The sequence below is a fragment of the Salmo salar genome, chromosome ssa07, assembly GCF_905237065.1.
Source record: "Salmo salar chromosome ssa07, Ssal_v3.1, whole genome shotgun sequence".
Classification (NCBI taxonomy): domain Eukaryota; kingdom Metazoa; phylum Chordata; class Actinopteri; order Salmoniformes; family Salmonidae; genus Salmo; species Salmo salar.
Genome location: NC_059448.1, coordinates 52,955,303 through 52,977,683, shown reverse-complemented (window position 1 = coordinate 52,977,683; position 22,381 = coordinate 52,955,303). Strand labels below are relative to the sequence as shown.

The following is a 22,381-nucleotide window of genomic DNA, read 5'->3' as shown; positions in this document are numbered from 1 at the left end:
TTTGCAACTGCACTTGAAGAAACTTTAAAAGTTCTTCATGTCTTAAAGTGATGATGGACTGTTGTTTCTCTTGCTTATTTGAGCTGTTTATGCCATAATATGGACTTGTCACAACACAACTGATTGTCTCAAATGCGTTAAGAAGGAATGAAATTCCACAAATTTACTTTTACCAAGGTACACCTGTTAATTTAAATGCATTCCAGGTGACAACCTCATGAAACTGGTTGAGATTGCCAAGAGTGTGCAAAGCTGTCATCAAGGCAAAGGGTGGCTACTTTGAAGAATCTCAAATATAAAATATATTTTGATTTGTTTAACACTTTATTGGTTACTAAATGATTCCAAATGTGTTATTTCGTAGTTTTGAGGTCTTCACTATTATTCTACAATGTAGAAAATAGTAAAAATAAAGAAAAATCCTTGAATGAGAGGTGTATCCAAACTTTTGACTGGTACTGTATATAGAACAAATATAGTTACCAAAGAAATTGGAATTCTAGGAAAACTAGATAGATTTCACATAGAGTTGCTCCAATTCTAACTAAACAGACAATGCAAACACTGCAGTTGTACTATCACATCATACCATGCATGAGGCTTATAGTCAGCTCCTCTCTGTGTACTGTACTGTAGCAGATGCATTTTCTAAATGAAAGCTAGGATATAGGCCTAGCTAGTGTTGCTAAGCTAAGAAACTGGATGAATCTCTTTGGGGACCGTTTGTGCAAGTCAAGTGATTGATTGCCTGAGTTAATTGAGGCCAAGACCTTCGGCCGAGATGGCTTTTAAAGGCCAATATGTCTTAAAATCTACTGCTTTCTCCTTCACCGCTATTGGTACCATGATCTGCCAGTGCAGTAGGCTACCTGTATATGTGTACTGTATGTAGTTGATATATGCATGATAAGCACTCTCTTACCCCTTAAACAATCTACCTCCCTCATTCTGCACATTGTACATTGTTCAAGAAGGAAATACCCCCATGAATATTTTCTTGAGCTAAATTAAAATTGTCTTTCCTCTTAATGAGAGGGTGTCAAACTATGTCATAATGACAGTATTTTCGTGTTCATTTAAAGTCATGTAATGTTGGTCAGTACTTCATGTCCTCTGCTTTGATGTATAAACTTGATATGGGCTTGATTTAGGCCTACTGTTGTAATACACTGTAAATAAACTAAAATGTTATATGTGTATGTTTACCGGCGCTAGTCATGTTGAATGCAAGGTGTGCATTATTTTATCTATCTATCTATTTCCTGCAAATACTACCAAGGATCATTGAAGGTTAAGCGATAGGGAAACAATAGAGGGAAATGAAATGCTGAGTGCATCTAATTGGCCACATGGCGGCAGTACAACACAAGATTACGCCATACATTTCTGTTCAATCATATCTGACTTTCAAATGTTAGTACATAACTTAGTACATTTCATATGAAGTCATTGTGAGTTAGTCTTTGTTCTTTTTTTTTCGGGGCGGGGGGTTGAACAATTGTCTTTTCTTAGTGAGGATTATACAGTCGTCAGGAGATTTCAAGAATACAATCCGTTAGGATAAAGAGGAAATACACACATTTATAAAAATCGTAACTAGCAGAATGAGTGAGTTCCTCCAGTCTTGACTGGAACATCATGGACCAGTGACAACAAAAGGAAGAAAGGACCTACGTTGGAGTCATTAAAACTTGTTTTTCAACCACTCCACAAATTTCTTGTTAACAAACTATAGTTTTGGCAAGTCGGTTAGGACATCTACTTTGTGCATGACACAAGTAATTTTTCCAACAATTGTTTACAGACAGATTATTTCACTTATAATTCACTGTATCACAATTCTAGTGGGTCAGAAGTTTACATACACTAAGTTGACTGTGCCTTTAAACAGCTTGGAACGTTGTAGAAAATTATGTCATGGCTTTAGAAGCTTCTGATAGGCTTATTGACATCAATTGGAGGTGTACCTGTGGATGTATTTCAAGGCCTACCTTCAAACTCACTGCCTCTTTGCTTGACATCATGGGAAAATCAAAAGAAATCAACCAAGACCTCCGGAAAAAATTTGTAGACCTCCACAAGTCTGGTTCATCCTTGGGAGTAATTTCCAAATGCCTGAAGGTACCAAGGTCATCTGTACAAACAAAAGTACGCAAGTATAAACACCATGGGACCACGTAGCCGTCATACCGCTCAGGAAGGAGACGCGTTCTTTCTCCTAGAGATGAATGTACTTTGGTGTGAAAAGTGCAAATCAATCCCAGAACAACAGCAAAGGGCCTTGTGAAGATGCTGGAGGAAACTGGTACAAAAGTATCTATATCCACAGTAAAACGAGACCTATATCGACATAGCCTGAAAGGCCGCTCATCAAGGAAGAAGTCACTGCTCCAAAACTAACATAAAAAAGCCAGACTACGGTTTGAAACTGCACATGGGGCCAAAAATTGTACTTTTTGGAGAAATGTCCTCTGGTCTGATGAAACAAAAATAGAACTGTTTGGTCATAATGACCATCGTTATGTTTGGAGGAAAAATGGGGATGCTTGCAAGCCGAAGAACACCATCCCAACCGTGATGCACGGGGGTGGCAGCATCATGTTGTGGGTGTGCTTTGCTGCAGGAGGGACTGGTGCACTTCACAAAATAGATGGCATCATGACGCAGGACCATTATGTGGATATATTGAAGCAACATCTCAAGACATCATTCAGGAAGTTAAAGCTTGGTTGCAAATGGGTCTTCCAAATGGACAATGACCCCAAGCACACTTCCAAAGTTGTGGCAAAATGGCTTAAGGACAACAAAGTCAAGGTATTGGAGTAGCCATCAAAAAGCCCTGACCTCAATCATATAGAAAATTTGTGGGCAGAACTGAAAAAGTGTGTGCGAGCAAGGAGGCCTACAAACCTGACTCCGTTACACCAGCTCTGTCAGGAGGAATGGGCCAAAATTCACCCAGCTTATTGTGGGAAGCTTGTGGAAGGCTACCCAAAACGTTTGACCCAAGTTAAACAATTTAAAGACAATGCTACCAAATACTAATTTAGTGTATGTAAACTTCTGACCCACTGGGAATGTGATGAAATAAATAAAAGCTGAAATAAATCATTCTCTCTACTATTATTCTGACATTTTGCATTCTTAAAATAATGTGTTGATCCTAACTTACCTAAAACAGGGAATTTTTCCTAGGATTAAATGTCAGGAATTGTGAAACTAAGTTTAAATGTATTTGGCTAAGGTGTATGTAAGCCTTCAACTGTATATGCAAAACAAGTCTGACGTCAACTTTATTGGTGACTCAGACGTTCCATCTAAAAAGCTGATTTATTTTAATCCACAGGTGGGCGTCATACACCAGACTTTCAGACAAGGACGTCCTCCTTTAAGAGGGTGTGGTTTGACTGGTGATGTTACTACAGCATTTTCAAGCAGTGCTGAACCAGATCAGGAGTGGCAGGCTAATCTTGGATAGCTACAGTACCATTCACCTTTACTACAAAACAAAACCTCAGGAGAAGGTAAAGTAACATTTTCCCTAGTATTTTATCAAGCCAAATTTCAGTGGTGTTTCTGTAAATATGATATGTGTGTGTGTCCTGATGTAGATGTGGATTCAATCAGAAAGGAGTTCAGAAGTTGAGGACATGGACACCTCAGACATGCCTGTTATGACAGATTACAAAACAAATCCATGGCATTGGTTCTACCTGGACGAAAGGGGAACGTGGCACATGTTTGAGGTAGGTGTCTCTTTTGTCAGTCTAGAGTTAATCTCCCACTACCCCCCCCCCACCCATTCACCCACACCCACTGGGCATACACTGGTTGAGTCAAAATTGTTTCCACATAATTTCAATGAGATGATGTTGAGCCAACTTGGAATAGACGTTGAATTGACGTCTGTGCCCAGTGGTCCAACTCTTACATCTTTCAGACTTTGCTTTGTCTTAGAAATTGTATTTTTCTTTCAGGATGATCAAATGGAAGGAAAATCTCTGACCAGTGAGGACATTGAAAGGTATTACACAAGAAATCCAAAAGGAGTGTTACAGATATCCACATCCAGAGGCATCAACAAGCTGGATTTTGCTGGTATTTACTTGATTCCTAACTATCAACCTGTATCCACAATAATATCATACAGTATTTTTTGGGTAATTTTTTAGATGTTATTTTCACATCAAAGGTTTTATGTTGTGAACTGATAGCACTGACTATTTGATTTGCAGAGATGGTTCTGACTGACATCAAAACAAGGAAGCAGAGGCGAATCAAACGATCCAACAAGACTCACGAAACTGGGAATAATGGAAGGTGAAACTTTAGATTTGTCAATTGTGATCACTGGGGTTCAATAAGTTATGGAATGGATCCAGATCAAACATGTCTCTGAAATGTATTGCTCCACCTTTAGGCAACACATACTCTCACTTACTGAGAAATGAAAGTGAAACCAACTCACTGGTGGCTTGGTTTCTTTTAACATGAAATTGTTTATTATGTTTCTCTTTTAGATGCTCTTGTGTTAGTTCAGTGCCCACACACTGGGAAGCGGTGGACCCCAAATACCCCTATCAGGTGCAGATGAAAATAAAGTTATAAAACGAAAACAAATGTTCTACATATCAGTTTTTGTAATCTCTTTTTTATTGATTTGGGAACACAAAGCAATATATGTCCAGTGGAAAATTAGATTGTTTAAAGGGCAAGTTGTTGCTAACTCAATCACATCAGATGCTAGACGTAGTATCTAGTATATAAACAAACCTTAGAGTCGGTTATTCTTTAATAATATAACATGTTTGTTTACTTATCACTTATCCTGAGTTTGTTTGTAATCTGAGTATGATTTCATTTCCATCATTAACCCATAGGTGTTCGGTCTGAAGAGAGATACAGCTGAATATAATTATGTGGCAGGCTGCTTAAAGGATGGGGAACTAGACAGTCGCATCAAATCCATCTGTAGAATACAGAACCTGGACCTTTGGGAATTTTACTGTAGGTAAGAGGAAATCGAATTTACATCATCATCATATTATTATAATTTCTCCAGAAATAGATGGATGTAGTACAGTATACATTTCCTATCTAATTTGGTGGTATTCTATCACTATTGTATTGACCATTGTAAAAACTATTGGTCGCTAAATCCGGAGAAATGACGGACCATGTAAAAAACTGTTGGTCACTAAATCCGGCTAGAAGGACCACGTGAAAACGGTTGGCTGGTATGCCCTCACCCGTCTGAGTGGTCAGCGGTGAATGCCCTCACCCACTATATACTTAACTGATTGGTTTGGTTCTGTCCTCTATAGTGCTGTCCGGTTAGAACATGATGTTGAAGCCACTATGGAAAACGCTGTGGTAGCGTGTGTATGCAAAAGTCTGTTTACCAATACAACAATTAAACCACTTCTGCAAAAGTACTTGTGCATCCAATGCCATAACACTTATGGCTGTACGGAATAATACTACATATGATAAACAATAGGCAAAGCAGTATTGGCAACTCGAACATTAAAGAATAGTAACAGCCATACAGTAGAACATATGTCTGAAAGCTATCAAAGTAACAGGAAGTAATTAGTGGTAATTAACCATTATTTTTGGGGCTCCCGAGTGGCACAGCGGTCTAAGGCACTGCATCTCAGTGCTAGAGGCGTCACTACAGACCTTGGTTCGATTCCAGGCTGTATCACAATTGGCCGTGATTGGGTGTCCCATAAGGCGGCGCACAATTGGCCCAGCGTCGTCCAGGTTAGTGTTTGGCCGGGGTAGGCCGTCAATGTAAATAAGAATTTGTTCTTAACTGACTTCTCTAGTTAAATAAAGGTTAAATAAAAACGTTTAAATTACACAGCATGTAATACCCATAATAAATGCCCTGCATTTCGATACACGTACAACATTCAGACATTCGTGTTACTGTCGACAACTAAAAGTAGTCAGAAACATGCGTCTACTCCCGTCGGACAACGATAACACTCTGACCTGAGTGGGCGGGTGCAGTGTCCAGATGCGCATTTCCAAGCGCTCATATTGGTTGCGAATGGCAGTTCTATGATGGGTGAGGAATAATTTGGGTAGGCTGAGCAGCCAAACTAACGGGACTGAAGGGACTGTGAGGGGAGTTATGTAGAGAGGAGAGGAGCAGGAAGGCCTTTTTTACATGGTGCTTCTCTTTTTAAAGGAAAAAGATTCAGTTGGGAAGGATTCAAGGTGTTACAGAGGTCAAGGAGGAGAAGCTGTTTCATGGAACAAAATTCAGCAACGTACACTCAATTTGTACATACAATTTTGACAACAGGTTAGCTGGTATCAATGGCCATGTTCTTGGAAAAGGTAAGTGATGATGAAACAGGCTATAAATGAATATAGTATGTATGACAGCAGGTATAATCTCTCTGGTACAGTAACCCCATTATTACCCCTCTTCTTCCTTTTATGTAGGAACCTACTTTGCAAGATTTGCCTCATATGCAGACAAGTACAGTCCAAGGAACACTGACCCAGTACCTCTGTTTGGTGAGGCACCACAAGGCTTCAGTAGCCAAAAGACCAAAACAATGTTTCTGTGCAAGGTGATAGTTGGGAAAACTACACTGGGAAAGACAGATTTCCTCAAGCCTGATGACAAAAGTGCTATCAACTTCCATGACAGTTGTGTGGACAATGTCATGTATCCCAGAATATTTGTCATATTTGATCCCAATCAGATATATCCAGAGTACTTAATTCAGTACTATTGAAATAAAGATGTAGACCGAGTGACCTACAATGAGTTGCCATGTGCAATATGAACTGTAAGCCTGTCATTTGAATAGGTTGAATGGACATTTTGCATTCAAATAAATGCAATTTCTATTCACTGTTGTTTTAAACAGTGGTCCATTCTCAATGGAAATAATTTCTATCACGATGGATTGTGTAATAGGCTATTGTGGTGGTGTCGGAATAGGGCAGCGCTCGGGGGCTGAGTGTGGGTGTTTGAGTGAGAAAGACAAGGAGGACCAACAAGTCAGCACAGCCCCCTTCGTTATCGACGCATTGTGCCGACAACATCGAAGAGCCATTCCAGACGCTGATGCAGGACTTTGAAAGTTAGGTGTTAGCCAGACTAGTTAGCCTACAGTAGGAAAGGTTGTGGCCGAGTAAAAAAAGATTCAGAGCACTGGCAGTAGAGGTCGCTGTTGACCTTTATGCGCACCTGTAGGCCCCTTTCCATGATTGAAGATGAGATGCTAAAGTGCTCGATTTCTGTCAACTCAGGGCAGTCACTCCGCAGTACTGGAATGGAATTAAAACTTTGAATGAATCAAATGAATTGAACATGTCCATTGAATTTTTAGTTTTTTATTTTGCATATTTCGCTCTGAATTGGTCCTTGAAATCACTTCATTGTTTTATAAATTATAATTCAAAGTTTTCACTGTGACTAAACCACAACATTTGAGTTGAAACCATTTCCTTTTCAGGCCAAATGTTCACTTAAACAGTATGCACACAGTTTAAACAAAATCAAGCCTTGCATTTCATCACAACAAGCTACATAGAAACAAATATCACACAAAAATGAATTTAGTGAATTTTAGGATAGCTCTGTTTAAACTGTTTAGGTGAGGTGATAAATTATTTCTGTTCTCATTGGAACAAGCATGGAAGTAGAGAAACATCTGAAATACAACCTCTTCTGAAAGGGTTTGAGTTTGTAGTTCCTAAAACAATCAGGGCAGGTTTCCCAGACCCAGATAAACCTTGTCCTGGACTAAAAATCTATGTAAATAGAGAATTTCCATTGAAGATGCTTTTCAGTCCAGGACTAGGTTTAATCTGTGTCCGGGAAACCGTCCCTCAATCTGTAGAGTCTTATCAGTGTCGATGCAACATGGCATTCAGCATGACATTCACCTTGAACAGGATCCTAGTTTCTACATTACCAGACAGTTTTTGCTGCTGTGTTTGAACTGCTGTTGTTGGACTAGAAATGGCTCCTCCGGTCCTCACATAGTGAGGTCAGCCACACGGACAGGAGGAAGAGAGTGCATCAAAGCACTTCCTCGTTGGCTGCTGAACTCATGTAACCTGGGAAACACAGATTCACATTGAGATGGAGCCACACTGAGAGAACTAGACCACTCTATTTCCTCTCTCTACAGGGGTCAGGAGACACTTTCATGTTACTCTGAATAGTTTATCACTTTGAAGACACTATTTTGTGTGTGTGATATATACTGCTCAAAAAAATAAAGGGAACACTTAAACAACACATCCTAGATCTGAAAGAAAGAAATAATCTTATTAAATACTTTTTTCTTTACATAGTTGAATGTGCTGACAACAAAATCACACAAAAATAATCAATGGAAATCCAATTTATCAACCCATGGAGGTCTGGAATTGGAGTCACACTCAAAATGAAAGTGGAAAACCACACTACAGGCTGATCCAACTTTGATGTAATGTCCTTAAAACAAGTCAAAATGAGGCTCAGTAGTGTGTGTGGCCTCCACGTGCCTGTATGACCTCCCTACAACGCCTGGGCATGCTCCTGATGAGGTGGCGGGTGGTCTCCTGAGGGATCTCCCAGACCTGGACTAAAGCATCCGCCAACTCCTGGACAGTCTGTGGTGCAACGTGACGTTGGTGGATGGAACGAGACATGATGTCCCAGATGTGCTCAATTGGATTCAGGTCTGGGGAACGGGCGGGCCAGTCCATAGCATCAATACCTTCCTCTTGCAGGAACTGCTGACACACTCCAGCCACATGAGGTCTAGCATTGTCTTGCATTAGTAGGAACCCAGGGCCAACCGCACCAGGATATGGTCTCACAAGGGGTCTGAGGATCTCATCTCGGTACCTAATGGCAGTCAGGCTACCTCTGGCGAGCACATGGAGGGCTGTGCGGCCCCCCAAAGAAATGCCACCCCACACCATGACTGACCCACCGCCAAACCGGTCATGCTGGAGGATGTTGCAGGCAGCAGAACGTTCTCCACGGCGTCTCCAGACTCTGTCACGTCTGTCACGTGCTCAGTGTGAACCTGCTTTCATCTGTGAAGAGCACAGGGCGCCAGTGGCGAATTTGCCAATCTTGGTGTTCTCTGGCAAATGCCAAACGTCCTGCACGGTGTTGAGCTGTAAGCACAACCCCCACCTGTGGACGTCGAGCCCTCATACCACCCTCATGGAGTCTGTTTCTGACCATTTGAGCAGACACATACCACATTTGTGGCCTGCTGGAGGTCATTTTGCAGGGCTCTGGCAGTGCTCCTCCTGCTCCTCCTTGCACAAAGGCGGAGGTAGCTGTCCTGCTGCTGGGTTGTTGCCCTCCTACAGCCTCCTCCACGTCTCCTGATGTACTGGCCTGTCTCCTGGTAGCGCCTCCATGCTCTGGACACTACGCTGACAGACACAGCAAACCTTCTTGCCACAGCTCGCATTGATGTGCCATCCTGGATGAGCTGCACTACCTGAGCCACTTGTGTGGGTTGTAGACGCCGTCTCATGCTACCACTAGAGTGAAAGCACTGCCGGCATTCAAAAGTGACCAAAACATCAGCCAGGAAGCATAGGAACTGAGAAGTGGTCTTTGGTCACCACCTGCAGAACCACTCCTTTATTGGGGGTGTCTTGCTAATTGCCTATAATTTCCACCTGTTGTCTATTCCATTTGCACAACAGCATGTGAAATGTATTGTCAATCAGTGTTGCTTCCTAAGTGGACAGTTTGATTTCACAGAAGTGTGATTGACTTGGAGTTACATTGTGTTGTTTAAGTGTTCCCTTTATTTTTTTGAGCAGTGTATATATATATATATATATATATATATATATATTTTTTTTTTTTATTTTTTTTTGGGGCTACTAGCTGTATCTCTGACATTTTGATGACTTTTTTTCAGCTCTTGTTGTTTTTTTCTTGGCCTCCACTTCCAAACCATATTGCCTTTCAGTCTGGAACTTTAGCTAAACTTTTTCCCATGGAAAAGAATGGCTATAGCTCAGTTACCTTATATTTCCCAGTCAATGTTGATGAAAAGTGTTAAAGGTGGACTAAGCCACAACGCTAACCCTCAATGGAGATCATTCACTCCTTCAAAGGTATGATGTTACACAATAGAGAATAAATATGTAATGTTACCCTATTCCTTGTACCTACCCTATCACTCCTAATGGCAGTGTCTCTCAGTCCAACTGTATCACTCCTAATGGCAGTCAGTGTCTCTCAGTCTGACTCTATCACTCCTAATGGCAGTCAGTGTCTCTCAGTCTGACTCTATCACTCCTAATGGCAGTCAGTGTCTCTCAGTCTGACTCTATCACTCCTAATGGCAGTGTCTCCTGACTCAGTCATACCCTGTTAAATATTTACACCCTGGTGTGTTCAGAGTCAGGGGCTTTATCATAATCCTCTTTTGATCTTCATCTGATTCGTCAGTAGCTCAAGTCCTGGCAGAAATTGGGATTGCCCCCAAAAAAGTAGTCCTCATCATTAGTTTGCTTTCACATGGATTTGTCTACTTTCTGTGTCCAGAGTTGCATTTGTGTGTGTGTATGTCAACATATTGTCATATTTTGAAGAGCTGCATGTATACTCTCAAACTAACACACCAGAGGATGTTCTCTAAAATGGATGAGATAGGAATCATCTCTACTCAACCCTAACTCTCGCCTCTCTGTCAAGAGGTCTCCATGGAAACTAAGAGTAGGCAAGTAAAGTGTAGATAGAGAGATGTATTACTAAATTATTCACAAGATTCCCCTCCCTATGAAGTCAGAAGATTTTAACAGTTTTAGACAGAATTCCAGTATCTATTGGGACCAACTCAAATGAAGACTTTGAAATGGATGTCCTTTCTATAAAATCTAGATGTGAAATGTTAAATCTCTAGACAAAATCTGATGACGCCACAATGAATTAACCCACTCAAGGTCTGAAGGTGTCTTTTTATTATGGAATACAGGGAACATAATTAACATGAATTATATAATAATGAACAGGACAAAAAGCTACAAATCCCCCATCATTTAAACACACACAACCATCTTTAAAAAACAACAACTCTTACCATCAATTAGTAAACTCTTTCACTGATAGGAGAGCCTGGCTGACAGTAGCACACCACCTGATATCCCTAAGCGGCGACACATTGCCTTAGAACTCCACTTGTTGTTTCTATAGAATTAGATCAACCTGTGTGTGTGTGTGTGTGTGTGGGCACAGTGTTGGTGTTGACACAGACAGTAAACACAAATCAATAAGTTAATAATCTTCTGATCACATGAAATGAAATAAAACTTCTTAATTATATTACAATAAAATACATAACATGCATCAGGAAGAACTTGTCTGCTGGATATCCTGATACATAAGACAATGTACACCATTAGCACAGTCTAAAAATACCTACTGTTGGGCGTGAATAAATGTTGTGCCTTGGATATGTTGGCATCCTTGATGGAATCATTTGTAGTTTTGTCTTATTTGACTCAAAATATGGGTTTGACTGGAAATAGTTATTGAATTTATCACTGTCATGATAAGCGCAGGGCAACTTTATGTGCAATCAGCATTAAACCCAGACCGTAATATCCTGTATGTAACGCAAATATTCAGACCAACTTGTTTATCGTGCACCAACAGCAAGTACAACGTTTGGCCCCCAAAGACCTCATGACATCATCAAATGGAGTAGAATTATGACTTCTGTTCCGTAGTCACATCCTAACTCAAATTAAGTGATTTGGAATACACACAGGTCTCGGAGGGAGAATTTTCAATTAAAGTAAATAAATTAAAATGGGCCCAGAGATACGAGTCATCACGTAACCCCTCAGCTTTCGTCTTAAGAATGTTTTTTGTTGTCTAATGAGGACTATCCCAGTCCTTGCACTGTGACCTCAGTAAGGCTGCCTCTGAGTAGCCATGGGTTGTCATCCTTGCTGTGTTGACTTGTGTAGCTAACCTCTCCCATCCTGATGTGACTCGACTGTCCTTCGACCCAGCTCAGGTCGTCATATCGACCCTAGAAACCCTCAGGCCTCTGGTCACTAGGTTTATAAGCTTCCCTTACTACCGTTCCAATGAGACTACTGATCTCAAACAGATTGGGTTGGCCTCGGTATTCATCCCTGAGGCACACCAATCCCCTGGCCACTATTTGCTCCATTCCTGGGGTTTCCCGCCTCTTTTTAGGTCCTTCACTCCTATTAAGGGGACCTCACTTGGGGCAATTTCCTGGGTCTTTGAGGGTTCAAGGCCCCTGCGTGGTCCTCAGACCCTGCCTCTCCATGATGTTCCACAGCTTGCGCAGGTTGGACTGGGTGATGACGTCATCAGGCTTGAGCTGCAGCGCCCGCAGGTAGTTGGTCTCCGCCTCAGGCAGCCGCCCATTCAGGTGGAGGATGGCGCCCAGATTCATCAAGGCCGCCGGATACTGGGAGAGAGGGAGACCGAGGGAATGAGGGAGAGAGAAAAGGGAGAGGGGCTTGATTAACATTTGCGTGTTACACTGTGGATTAGGTGACGCTCTGACAAAATTACGTTTTTAGAAAGATATTGCTGTTGCTCAAAAGAATGTGGATAATGGCTGGTGGGGTCACACTCTTGTTGATGTTTGTGGTTTCCGGAGGTTTCTCAAATGCCAAGTGTTTATGTCATGCCGGGTTAACATTTATAATGATGTTAGCAAAGTCCCTAAGGAGTGGGAGGCTCTCTTCTACGATGGATAGGTCTAGATGCAGTATAGACTGTTTGTCTGGATAGTAAGGTTGTCACGGTACCAGTATCACAATATTCAACGGTATCGTGACAAGGAAACAAAACATGAAGCCAGGGGTACAACTTTCACTGGGGACGGGGGACACGTCTCCCCCACATACTGAAATGGCCTTTTTGTCCCCCCCCCCCATTTTATAATTGGAATGTGATACAAAATAAGGCAATGATGTACTTTAGGACCATGCGGATGCCTCCAAGCAGTCGGAGTAGGCTTTTTGGAGTGTTTATCCGAATAAAAAATGTTGATATAATAATTATGTCCCCCCCACTTCTAAAACTAAAGTTGCGCCCCTGCATGAAGCAGACTTAATTTCTACTGGATAGGTCTAGATGCAGTATAGCGATAAGGTAGTCTCAGACAGTACATGCCCTTGAATTCAACTCATGGCAAACTCTTTCAAATTCACCCTCCCATAAGACCTCTATTTAATGCAGATTCCTTTGAAACTGAATTAATAAAAAGTTTGGAGTACAGATTGTTTTGATGTCTGTGTTGGGCTGGACGCCATGTTGTGAAGAGTACAGAGCAGTATATTTCACATAAAGTAGAACTTGTTGAAGATACAGTATGAAGGAAGGGTTATATGACAGAGAGGATGTTACTGGACGCAGAGATGTCTTGCATGGTACAGTATGAAATCTCATAACACAGATAGATTATATGATATTCGGCTCAATTGTACTCAGTTCCAACTTTGGTCTCTCTCCACAGTGTTATAGAGGGTTACGCCAATATGCCTTGAAGCTCATCGTTCCATAAAAGTCTGTCTCTCCAGCCGTCAACTAAGCTCAGCTAATAGGAACATAGCAGGTTACTCATTTTGTCTTGAGCTACAGTTCTCACCAGGAACTTATATGCTAGTCGGCGTGTGTGTGTGTGTGCATGTGTGTGCATGTGTGTGTATGAGTGTGCATGTGTGTATGCGCGCATGTGTGTGTAGGTGTGTGTATGCACACGTACCTGTGTGTGAGTGTTTGTGTATTAGTGAAAGTGAACACATGTACATTGTGTATGTTTTTAAGGGTGCTATTTAATTAAATGGCCCTTTGATGTGGCCAAGTGAAACCACCTAGTCGTAACTGAGTATGGAGGGAAGGGATCTCTAGCCTGGGCTCCGGAGCCCTACAGTATGCCACCGCAAACACACCCAGATCCCAGTCTCACCTCTGGCTCTCCAGCACCCTCCAGACTGGACATTTTCGCACACCTGTGAACCCAACTGTGGGGTCAGGGTTGAAGGAGTTGAGATGCAACTAAAGTTTTTTAGATAGGAGATAGGAGTTTACACACCTCTTTAGGTGGTTACCTTTTACTGTGAGTTTTCTATTTGTACAAAGTTTGACTCTCTCTTGAGCATACTTGAACAACTCCAGAGACCAATAAGGCATCTGTACTGTAGCACTAACTAGTCTTTGCCCTATTCCTTTCCAGACAGGGCTTCATAAAGAACCCAGACACAACATTAAGGTCACTTGGAACCAAAACTGTCCACTGAAACCAAACTCTGCTTTGGCTGTTAACTTCCTACTCCAGGTCAGGAGACACCATGGCTCTCTATAGGCTGAGCAGACAGAGGCTGGTGGAGATAGATTAACGTCCTCTAGCATTGTAAACAGCACCCAGGGTGAAACTCAGGAGACACCCCAGACAGTCTGCATCATTACAGGGTCATCTGTTTACATGTGTACACTCACTGGAGCCAGAAACCCATGCCAGAGATTGCTCTCTCTTAAAGCTGAGACGGTGAATAATGTGGCGGGGCTGGTCAGGTCCAAACACAGCCTTTACCCAAGGATGACAGTAGCTGTTGACCTTGGTTATTTCGGGACAAGTCTGAATGATATCATTTTTTACATTTGCGTAATTTAGCAAACACTCTTATCCAGAGTGACTAACAGTAGTGAGTTCATACATTTTTTGTACTGGTCCCCCATGGGAATCGAACCCGCAACTCTGGCATGCAAACAACATGCTCTACCAACTGAGCCACACGGGACATAGCATTGCCTCAAAATGGATATCCACAGTATAATTTTCAATCTAAATTCCATTAAATTTGGAATTTGATTTGCACTATGGAGAAAGCTAACTGAATTGAAATGAAAGTGGCCTGAACTCAACAGTGTTGCATCGCATAGTAATTCAGTAAACTCAATATCAACTGCCTAACCAGAAATTGTAACCACTCTGTATACGGTTAACAATGATCTTTCATTGTGGCTCCCTCAGAGTCAAACTGACCTCTGTTTAACCCAGCAAAAGCTGCCCACCATTTCCCCAACATACAGTATGGTCTTTCTCAGCAGGTGGTTGAGCTGCCTATTAACACACTGTTATGGACATGAGTCCACGATTCAACTCCGATATGTTTTCCATAGGCCCACTCGCTACTCGCTCTACACAGAGGAAATGTACTGAACTGATGATTGGAACAGAGACATAAATTAACAGATTGAAATCTAAAGCTGATAATATATATGGGCATTGTCACATTAATCACACTCTATTTGAAACTACAATGTATGTACTGCGTTTAGGGATAGTAACTTTGCAGTTGTGAATAGTTTAAGGAACAGAGAAAACGTAACACAAATGCAGTCAAACCTAACGGTCCATTAGGAATTAGGACGTGTGGTAATTCTGTCCGTCATCCTCTGTTGCACTCTGAAGTTTTTCATTTTTTCTGGAAGGCACACTCCTTTGACAAATTGTCTTTCCCAGCACGTCTGGCCACAGATGTTGAATTTTTTATGACCCGAAACCCTTTTGGATTAAGTTAATATTTGAGGACTTGACATTCGCTAAGCAGACACGCACAGCGAAATGTCAAAGACAAGAGGCTCTTTACTTCCGACAAATGACTGAGTGTAAGCCCTTGACTTGTTGGAGAGTGTAGGTTAGACGACCTTGGCCTTTCTGTGAATTACACAGAATAATAAATACAACTGTCTGACTGGGAACTGTTGTGAAGGACACCGAGACACGGACATACCGACTAACTTCTGTTACAGACTAACTGTTGTGAAGGACACACAGACATGGACATACCGACTAACTTCTGTTACAGACTAACTGTTGTGAAGGACACACAGACATGGACATACCGACTAACTTCTGTTACAGACAAACTGATTGTGAAGGACACCGAGACATGGACATACCGACTAACTTCTGTTACAGACAAACTGATTGTGAAGGACACCGAGACATGGACATACCGACTAACTTCTGTTACAGACTAACTGTTGTGAAGGACACACAGACATGGACATACCGACTAACTTCTGTTACAGACTAACTGTTGTGAAGGACACACAGACATGGACATACCGACTAACTTCTGTTACAGACTAACTGTTGTGAAGGACACACAGACATGGACATACCGACTAACTTCTGTTACAGACAAACTGATTGTGAAGGACACCGAGACATGGACATACTGACTAACTTCTGTTACAGACTAACTGATTGTGAAGGACACCGAGACATGGACATACCGACTAACTTCTGTTACAGACAAACTGATTGTGAAGGACACCGAGACATGGATATACCGACTAACTTCTGTTACAGACTAACTGTTGTGAAGGACACTGAGACATGGACATACCGACTAACTTCTGTTACAGACAAACTGATTGTGAAGGACACCGAGACACGGACATACCGACAAGATGATGTTATAGGAAACAATTGAAAGAGTGAGTGCCAAGGACAGCTGTTGCACTTACCATTTCTACAAAGACCCCCCCCGTAACTATTCCCCAGGTCGCTGCTGTAAATGCGAATGTGTTCTCAGTCAACTTAACTGAAAAAAATAAGCGTTAAATATGACAAAGTATGAAAGACTCCAAACAGCCTCCAGCTGACTCTCCAGACTCCAAACAGCCTCCAGCTGACTCTCCAGACTCCAAACAGCCTCCAGCTAACTCTCCAGACTCCAAACAACCTCCAGCTAACTCTCCAGACTCCAAACAACCTCCAGCTAACTCTCCAGACTCCAAACAGCCTCCAGCTGACTCTCGTGACTTAAAATGGCTCATACAGTGGGGGAAAAAAGTATTTGATCCCCTGGTGATTTTGTACGTTTGCCCACTGATAAAGAAAGGATCAGTCTATAATTGTAATGGTAGGTTTATTTGAACAGTGAGAGACAGAATAACAACAAAAATATCCAGAAAAACGCATGTCAAAAATGTTATAAATTGATTTGCATTTTAATGAAGGAAATAAGTATTTGACCCCCTCTCAATCAGAAAGATTTCTGGCTCCCAGGTGTCTTTTATACAGGTAACGAGCTGAGATTAGGAGCACACTCTTAAAGGGAGTGCTCCTAACCGCAGCTTGTTACCTGTAAAAAAGACACATGTCCACAGAAGCAATCAATCAATCAGATTCCAAACTCTCCACCATGGCCAAGACCAAAGAGCTCTCCAAGGATGTCAGGGACAAGATTGTAGACCTACACAAGGCTGGAATGGGCTACAAAACCATCGCCAAGCAGCTTGGTGAGAAGGTGGCAACAGTTGGTGCGATTATTCGCAAATGGAAGAAACACAAAAGAACTGTCAATATCCCTCGGCCTGGGGCTCCATGCAAGATCTCACCTCGTGGGGTTGCAATGATCATGAGAACGGTGAGGAATCAGCCCAGAACTACACAGGAGGATCTTGTCAATGATCTCAAGGCAGCTGGGACCATTGTCACCAAGAAACAATTGGTAACACACTACGCCGTGAAGGACTGAAATCTTGCAGAGCCCGCAAGGTCGCCCTGCTCAAGAATACATATACATGCCCGTCTGAAGTTTGCCAATGAACATCTGAATGATTCAGAGGACAACTGGTGAAAGCGTTGTGGTTAGATGAGACCAAAATGGAGCTCTTTGGCGTCAACTCAACTCGCCGTGTTTGGAGGAGGAGGAATGCTGCCTATGACCCCAAGAACACCATCTCCACCGTCAAACATGGAGGTGGAAACATTATGCTTTGGGGGTGTTTTTCTGCTAAGGGGACAGGACAACTTCACCACATCATTTGACAGGGCCATGTACTGTCAAATCTTGGGTGAGAACCTCCTTCCCTCAGCCAGGGCATTGAAAATGGGTCGTGGATGGGTATTCCAGCATGACAATGACCCAAAACACACGGCCAAGGCAACAAAGGAGTAGCTCAAGAAGAAGCACATTAAGGTCCTGGAGTGGCCTAGCCAGTCTCCAGACCTTAATCCCATAGAAAATCTGTGGAGGGAGCTGAAGGTTCGAGTAGCCAAACGTCAGCCTCGAAACCTTAATGACTTGGAGAAGATCTGCAAAGAGGAGTGGGACAAAATCCCTCCTGAGATGTGTGCAAACCTGGTGGCCAACTACAAGAAACGTCTGACCTCTGTGATTGCCAACAAGGGTTTTGCCACCAAGTACTAAGTCATGTTTTGCAAAGGGGTCAAATACTTATTTCCCTCATTAAAATGGAAATCATTTTATAACATTTTTGACATGCGTGTTTCTGGATATTTTTGTTGTTATTCTGTCTCTCACTGTTCATATAAACCTACCATTAAAATGATAGACTGATCATTTGTCAGTGGGCAAACGTACAAAATCAGCAGGGGATCAAATACTTTTTCCCCCCACTGTAAGTCAGCGAGCGTGGCAAATGACCAGGGGAGACCTCATCTACTCCTGTCTAAAACACACGTCCTATTGACTCTATATTACCCTCTCTCTCATAGCACTCCACCACACGTCCACTCCCTTTGAAGGGACTGATTGATGCGCTGCAGAGAGAGAGAGAGAGAGAGAGAGAGAGAGATCGACCTTCATGTCTAACCATAGAATCACAGAGACCCAGTTCCTGCTCTCCGGTTCTAACAAACAATGGGAGGCATTGATGGAGCAGCCATGGCGGACTAGGGCTGATTGTGTGTAATGGTGGAGTGTGTGTATGTGTGTGCATGTCCATCAGTTTGAGTAAGAAAGGCTCATTGGGCCAAGGTACTCACGTCTGGTCTGAGGTATGCCGCGCGCTCATAATGCCTCTCTGCTGCCTTGTTTAGACTGGCCTGTCTGGAGAGGGAGATAGTGAAATACAGAGATGAGGGAGGGAGAGAGGCAGGGCAAGAGGAGGAAGGGCAATAGAGGTCGTTATTACACATAGCTTACAGAGAGTCTGACAGTATTATCGTGACATGACGGCAGAAGGAGTTACGTATTGGATAGAGAAACATTCTTTCATTATAACTGAATATTGCCCATAAAGTATTGAGATCCTGATGGCACTTTGATGCTGAAAAATACTCCCTCAAATGACTCTGAAACACTATGCTGCATATATTTCTGATACTAACTGCATATGTTAACGCTAATCAGATCAAGGCAGACGTCTTTCCAGACATATTCATAAGGTGGATGACTCAGGGAAATATGTCTCTATTGACTTTGCATAAAGGAAAGTCTGCCTTGGGAATACTAGCTAGTAGTGCTTCATAATTCCATTCATATCAAGTTCATGCCTGACTCTTCAGATCCATTCTCCATCCATTCAACGTCTTTCATTTACTCCTTGCTCTTGTTTTTGTCAACTTTTCGAAGACGCTGGTGTTTCCCACTGCATCTGAGAGAATCTACACAATCTACAATGTTGGGAGAATCTGGAGCTTGGCTTTGAAAAATTCTTCAAAGAGAAGGAAATGCTGACACTGCGCAACAGGAAAGGACTTTGACTTTGATTTTCACAGGTCCAAACCTGGTGCTACCCTATTGGTCTCTGTCAAAAAGAGCCACAGGGTGCACAAGGATATGGCAAACCACTACTACGGTCTGGATGAAGACAAATGGTCACTGAGTTTCAGAACAACAAAGTACATTTTCCCAGTCTAATGCTTGATGTTGACAATTATTTGGTGGCATCCAAAGTGTCAAATAGTTATTTATTTGCCGTACAGAACAGAGAGTAAGAGGTGCATTTTGACCAGCATTAATACACCCAAAGACAGGTCTGCATCAGAATGTCTCAGCACAGCCATAAGAGTGTCGTATTACAGGATTAGTTGAGTGAATATGTCATGGTGTTTTTTCCTCGATGCAGTAGGCTTATATCTAAGAGGACCAGAATATGATGATTTGTCTCTCCGTTTTTACTCTCCGCATCCAAGCAGCGCTACCCTTGCTGAGCAGTCGACTTATAACTCTCAAATCCTCCGCAGCACTACACTTTGGATGAAGGATGCTGTAGCTTCAATTACTTTTCCAGATATGTAGAGCAAAAAGGAATTAAGAGACGTCGTTTCCAATACTTCCTCGAGTTGCAGTGAGTCGAGAGGATTTGCAGTCCCCTATTTCAAACGTATAAAACGTATGTGCTGTCTGTGCTCACACTTGCCAAGCCGAATGGGAAATTCTCCCGAGGTATGCCTGGGTTTCTTTACAAGCCCTGGATTGAAACGTCACTAGCATGAATCAAAACTACAACTGCTGTTTCCATGTGTTGTATATTAACTATAAAACCAGTTGAACCATACACAAACGACTTAAAATGGACCGTTTCCATGCAAACTGCCATTATCTTATTAAACGTCAGATCTGAAGTGTCTGAGTGGGTTAGCGGGCACAATGCAATATTGATTAATCGTGAATGATGAAATGCCTTGGCAACCAACTCTCCATCACCGAGGAAATAACCTTCGGAGGCACCTTCTGCTATTTTCATGAATAAGACATCTGAATACATCCAACAGAAATTCTACATGCGCTGAAGACCTACAGTACTGTAATGAAATGCAGTAGAGTATTTTCTGTTATTTTACTGTAGTGAGGTTGGGCTTCCTCTCAGAGCCTGATACCTCTCTAGGTTTCTTATTTATAGAGAGTTGTTCCTGCCCAATGTGCTTCTAATTCTGCTTGCTCTTTGGAGTCTAGGCCAGTTTACTGCCAAGCACCTTGTGACAACTGCGGATTTAAAAAGGGCTTTATAAACACATTTGATTGATGCTCGTTAAAGTATGATTGGGCAGCATTTGCGAAAATGCCAGGCACTCTTTAAACACTGTAATAACGTTTTGATACACTGTCACACCCACCTGAGCATGTGAGCGGCGCTGAAGACCACGTCAAACTCTGAGCTGTCCAGATCTGCAGCTCTCTCTGCCATCTCTGCTGCCTCCGCCAGACGAGACTGCTCCAACAGAAACTGGCCTGTCCATCAGAGAGAGAGAAACAGAGACAGAGTAAGAAAGAGAAGGAAATACATAAAGGGGGAGGGAGAGGGAGAGGGAGAGCGGGACGGAGACAAAAAAAAGGGGATGGAAAGAATGAAAGAAAAAAGAAAGAAAGAAAGAAAGAAAGAAAGAAAGAAAGAAAGAAAGAAAGAAAGAAAGAAAGAAAGAAAGAAAGAAAGAAAGAAAGAAAGAAAGAAAGAAAGAGAGGAAAAATAGGAAGCAAAAAGATGGGTTCAGGGGACAGGGTAGCAAGAAGGACAGAAAGAAGGTCAGAAAGGAGAAAGTGAGGAAAAGAGGGTTTTTGTCATGCTCAGTGATTTGTGGAAGTCCAGCTAAGTCGAAGGAGTTTCATGTATGTCCCCTGGGAGCAGGACCAACTGGTTCTACCTCCACAGGAGTCTGCTGAGAAGGAATACATTACTACTATGTCTGGGACGCAGATGGTATATTATGCTGGACTGTGTAATGTGCAGAGGTTTCCCTATACAAATCAGTTTGTGTGTGTGCGTGTTCCAACACGTGTGCGTGTGTGTCTGCATACGTGAGGTATCCTCTTTCACGGGTTTTTAGAATTTGTAAAAATGGTCTTCCTATGTTTCGGATGCCATACTTCATTGCGTGTCAGTCGGCAATAACCATCACCTGAATGCAGAGGGTTGCTACGGGTCACATGTAGCGTGACACATGCATGCTCCCTGCATCAGAGCATGTGTTAGTCTGGGACAATAGCAGGAAAGGAGGCTTGACCTCTCATGTCAGCTCTCGCCCTCCCTGTCCCACAGTTCAGAGAGTCTGTAAGCACATTCATACAGTCTCACCAACAACATACTGGAGTCATTCCAGTCACAGTGGAGGAGGAATGGCCGTTGCGGCCCGATTACGATAAGGTGTTGGGGGCCAGTAAAAATAAACCTTTGAAAAGAGGCTAGGAGATCGCAGAGAGAGGGCAAATGACTCTGTCCAAAGAAAGCAACGCGGCCCGCCAGGATCCAAACACAACCCCCGAGACTGAGATACACACAGAGAAAGAGAGAGAGAGACAGGGAGGGAGAGAGAGAGGGAGAGACAATATGAATGGCAGCATTTACAGAAGCGCGGGCTTATAGCGTTTCTCCTCAATCAGTGAAAGGCAAGCATCCTTATCGGTGGTGGTGTAGTCCGATCCGGTTTCCTCGAAGTATGTGGAGATTAGGTCTACTGTATGTATGACCTCATATATCCTGATTCCAAATGCAAACCAAACTTCCGCTAACTAGAGTGGCTTTTAAAGTGGCTACAGGACATGTTTTTTACACTTAACAAGCAGTTTATACGTGCTATGTGGGAGTACTGTAGAGTACTGTGGATAAGGTGTCTTTACCAAACTGCCT

The 22,381-nt window shown here is 42.4% G+C and overlaps 2 protein-coding genes across 2 annotated transcripts in view; one reads left to right on the top strand and one right to left on the bottom strand.

Annotated features, from left to right (window-relative positions):
* The first annotated feature begins 3,365 nt into the window (after positions 1-3,365).
* LOC106609653 (protein mono-ADP-ribosyltransferase PARP11) lies at positions 3,366-7,333 on the top strand. Its single transcript, XM_014208617.2, has 8 exons — positions 3,366-3,524; positions 3,612-3,746; positions 3,978-4,098; positions 4,236-4,320; positions 4,521-4,584; positions 4,881-5,011; positions 6,200-6,351; positions 6,460-7,333. The coding sequence occupies exons 1-8, from the start codon at positions 3,414-3,416 to the stop codon at positions 6,756-6,758; spliced, it is 1,098 nt and encodes a 365-aa protein (XP_014064092.2). The 5' UTR covers positions 3,366-3,413; the 3' UTR covers positions 6,759-7,333.
* Positions 7,334-10,930: 3,597 nt separating this feature from the next.
* Positions 10,931-22,381, bottom strand: part of LOC106594585 (protein O-mannosyl-transferase TMTC2) — a 158,687-nt gene continuing 147,236 nt past the window's right edge. The window contains exons 10-12 of the mRNA XM_045722250.1: positions 20,874-20,988; positions 18,798-18,861; positions 10,931-12,449 (exon numbers count right to left, since the gene is read on the bottom strand). Coding sequence (XP_045578206.1) covers positions 12,267-12,449; positions 18,798-18,861; positions 20,874-20,988 — 362 coding nt within the window. The 3' untranslated portion in view covers positions 10,931-12,266. The remainder of the gene's footprint in view (positions 12,450-18,797; positions 18,862-20,873; positions 20,989-22,381) is intronic.

What these genes read in the sequence shown, in the direction of transcription:
- LOC106609653 (XM_014208617.2), top strand. Translation starts at nt 3,414, where the DNA reads ATGTTACTACAGCATTTTCAAGCAGTGCTGAACCAGATCAGGAGTGGC. An exon ending in AAACAAAACCTCAGGAGAAG is followed by an intron (nt 3,525 to 3,611) that starts GTAAAGTAACAT and finishes GTCCTGATGTAG; the next exon opens with ATGTGGATTCAATCAGAAAG. An exon ending in CAACAAGCTGGATTTTGCTG is followed by an intron (nt 4,099 to 4,235) that starts GTATTTACTTGA and finishes TTTGATTTGCAG; the next exon opens with AGATGGTTCTGACTGACATC.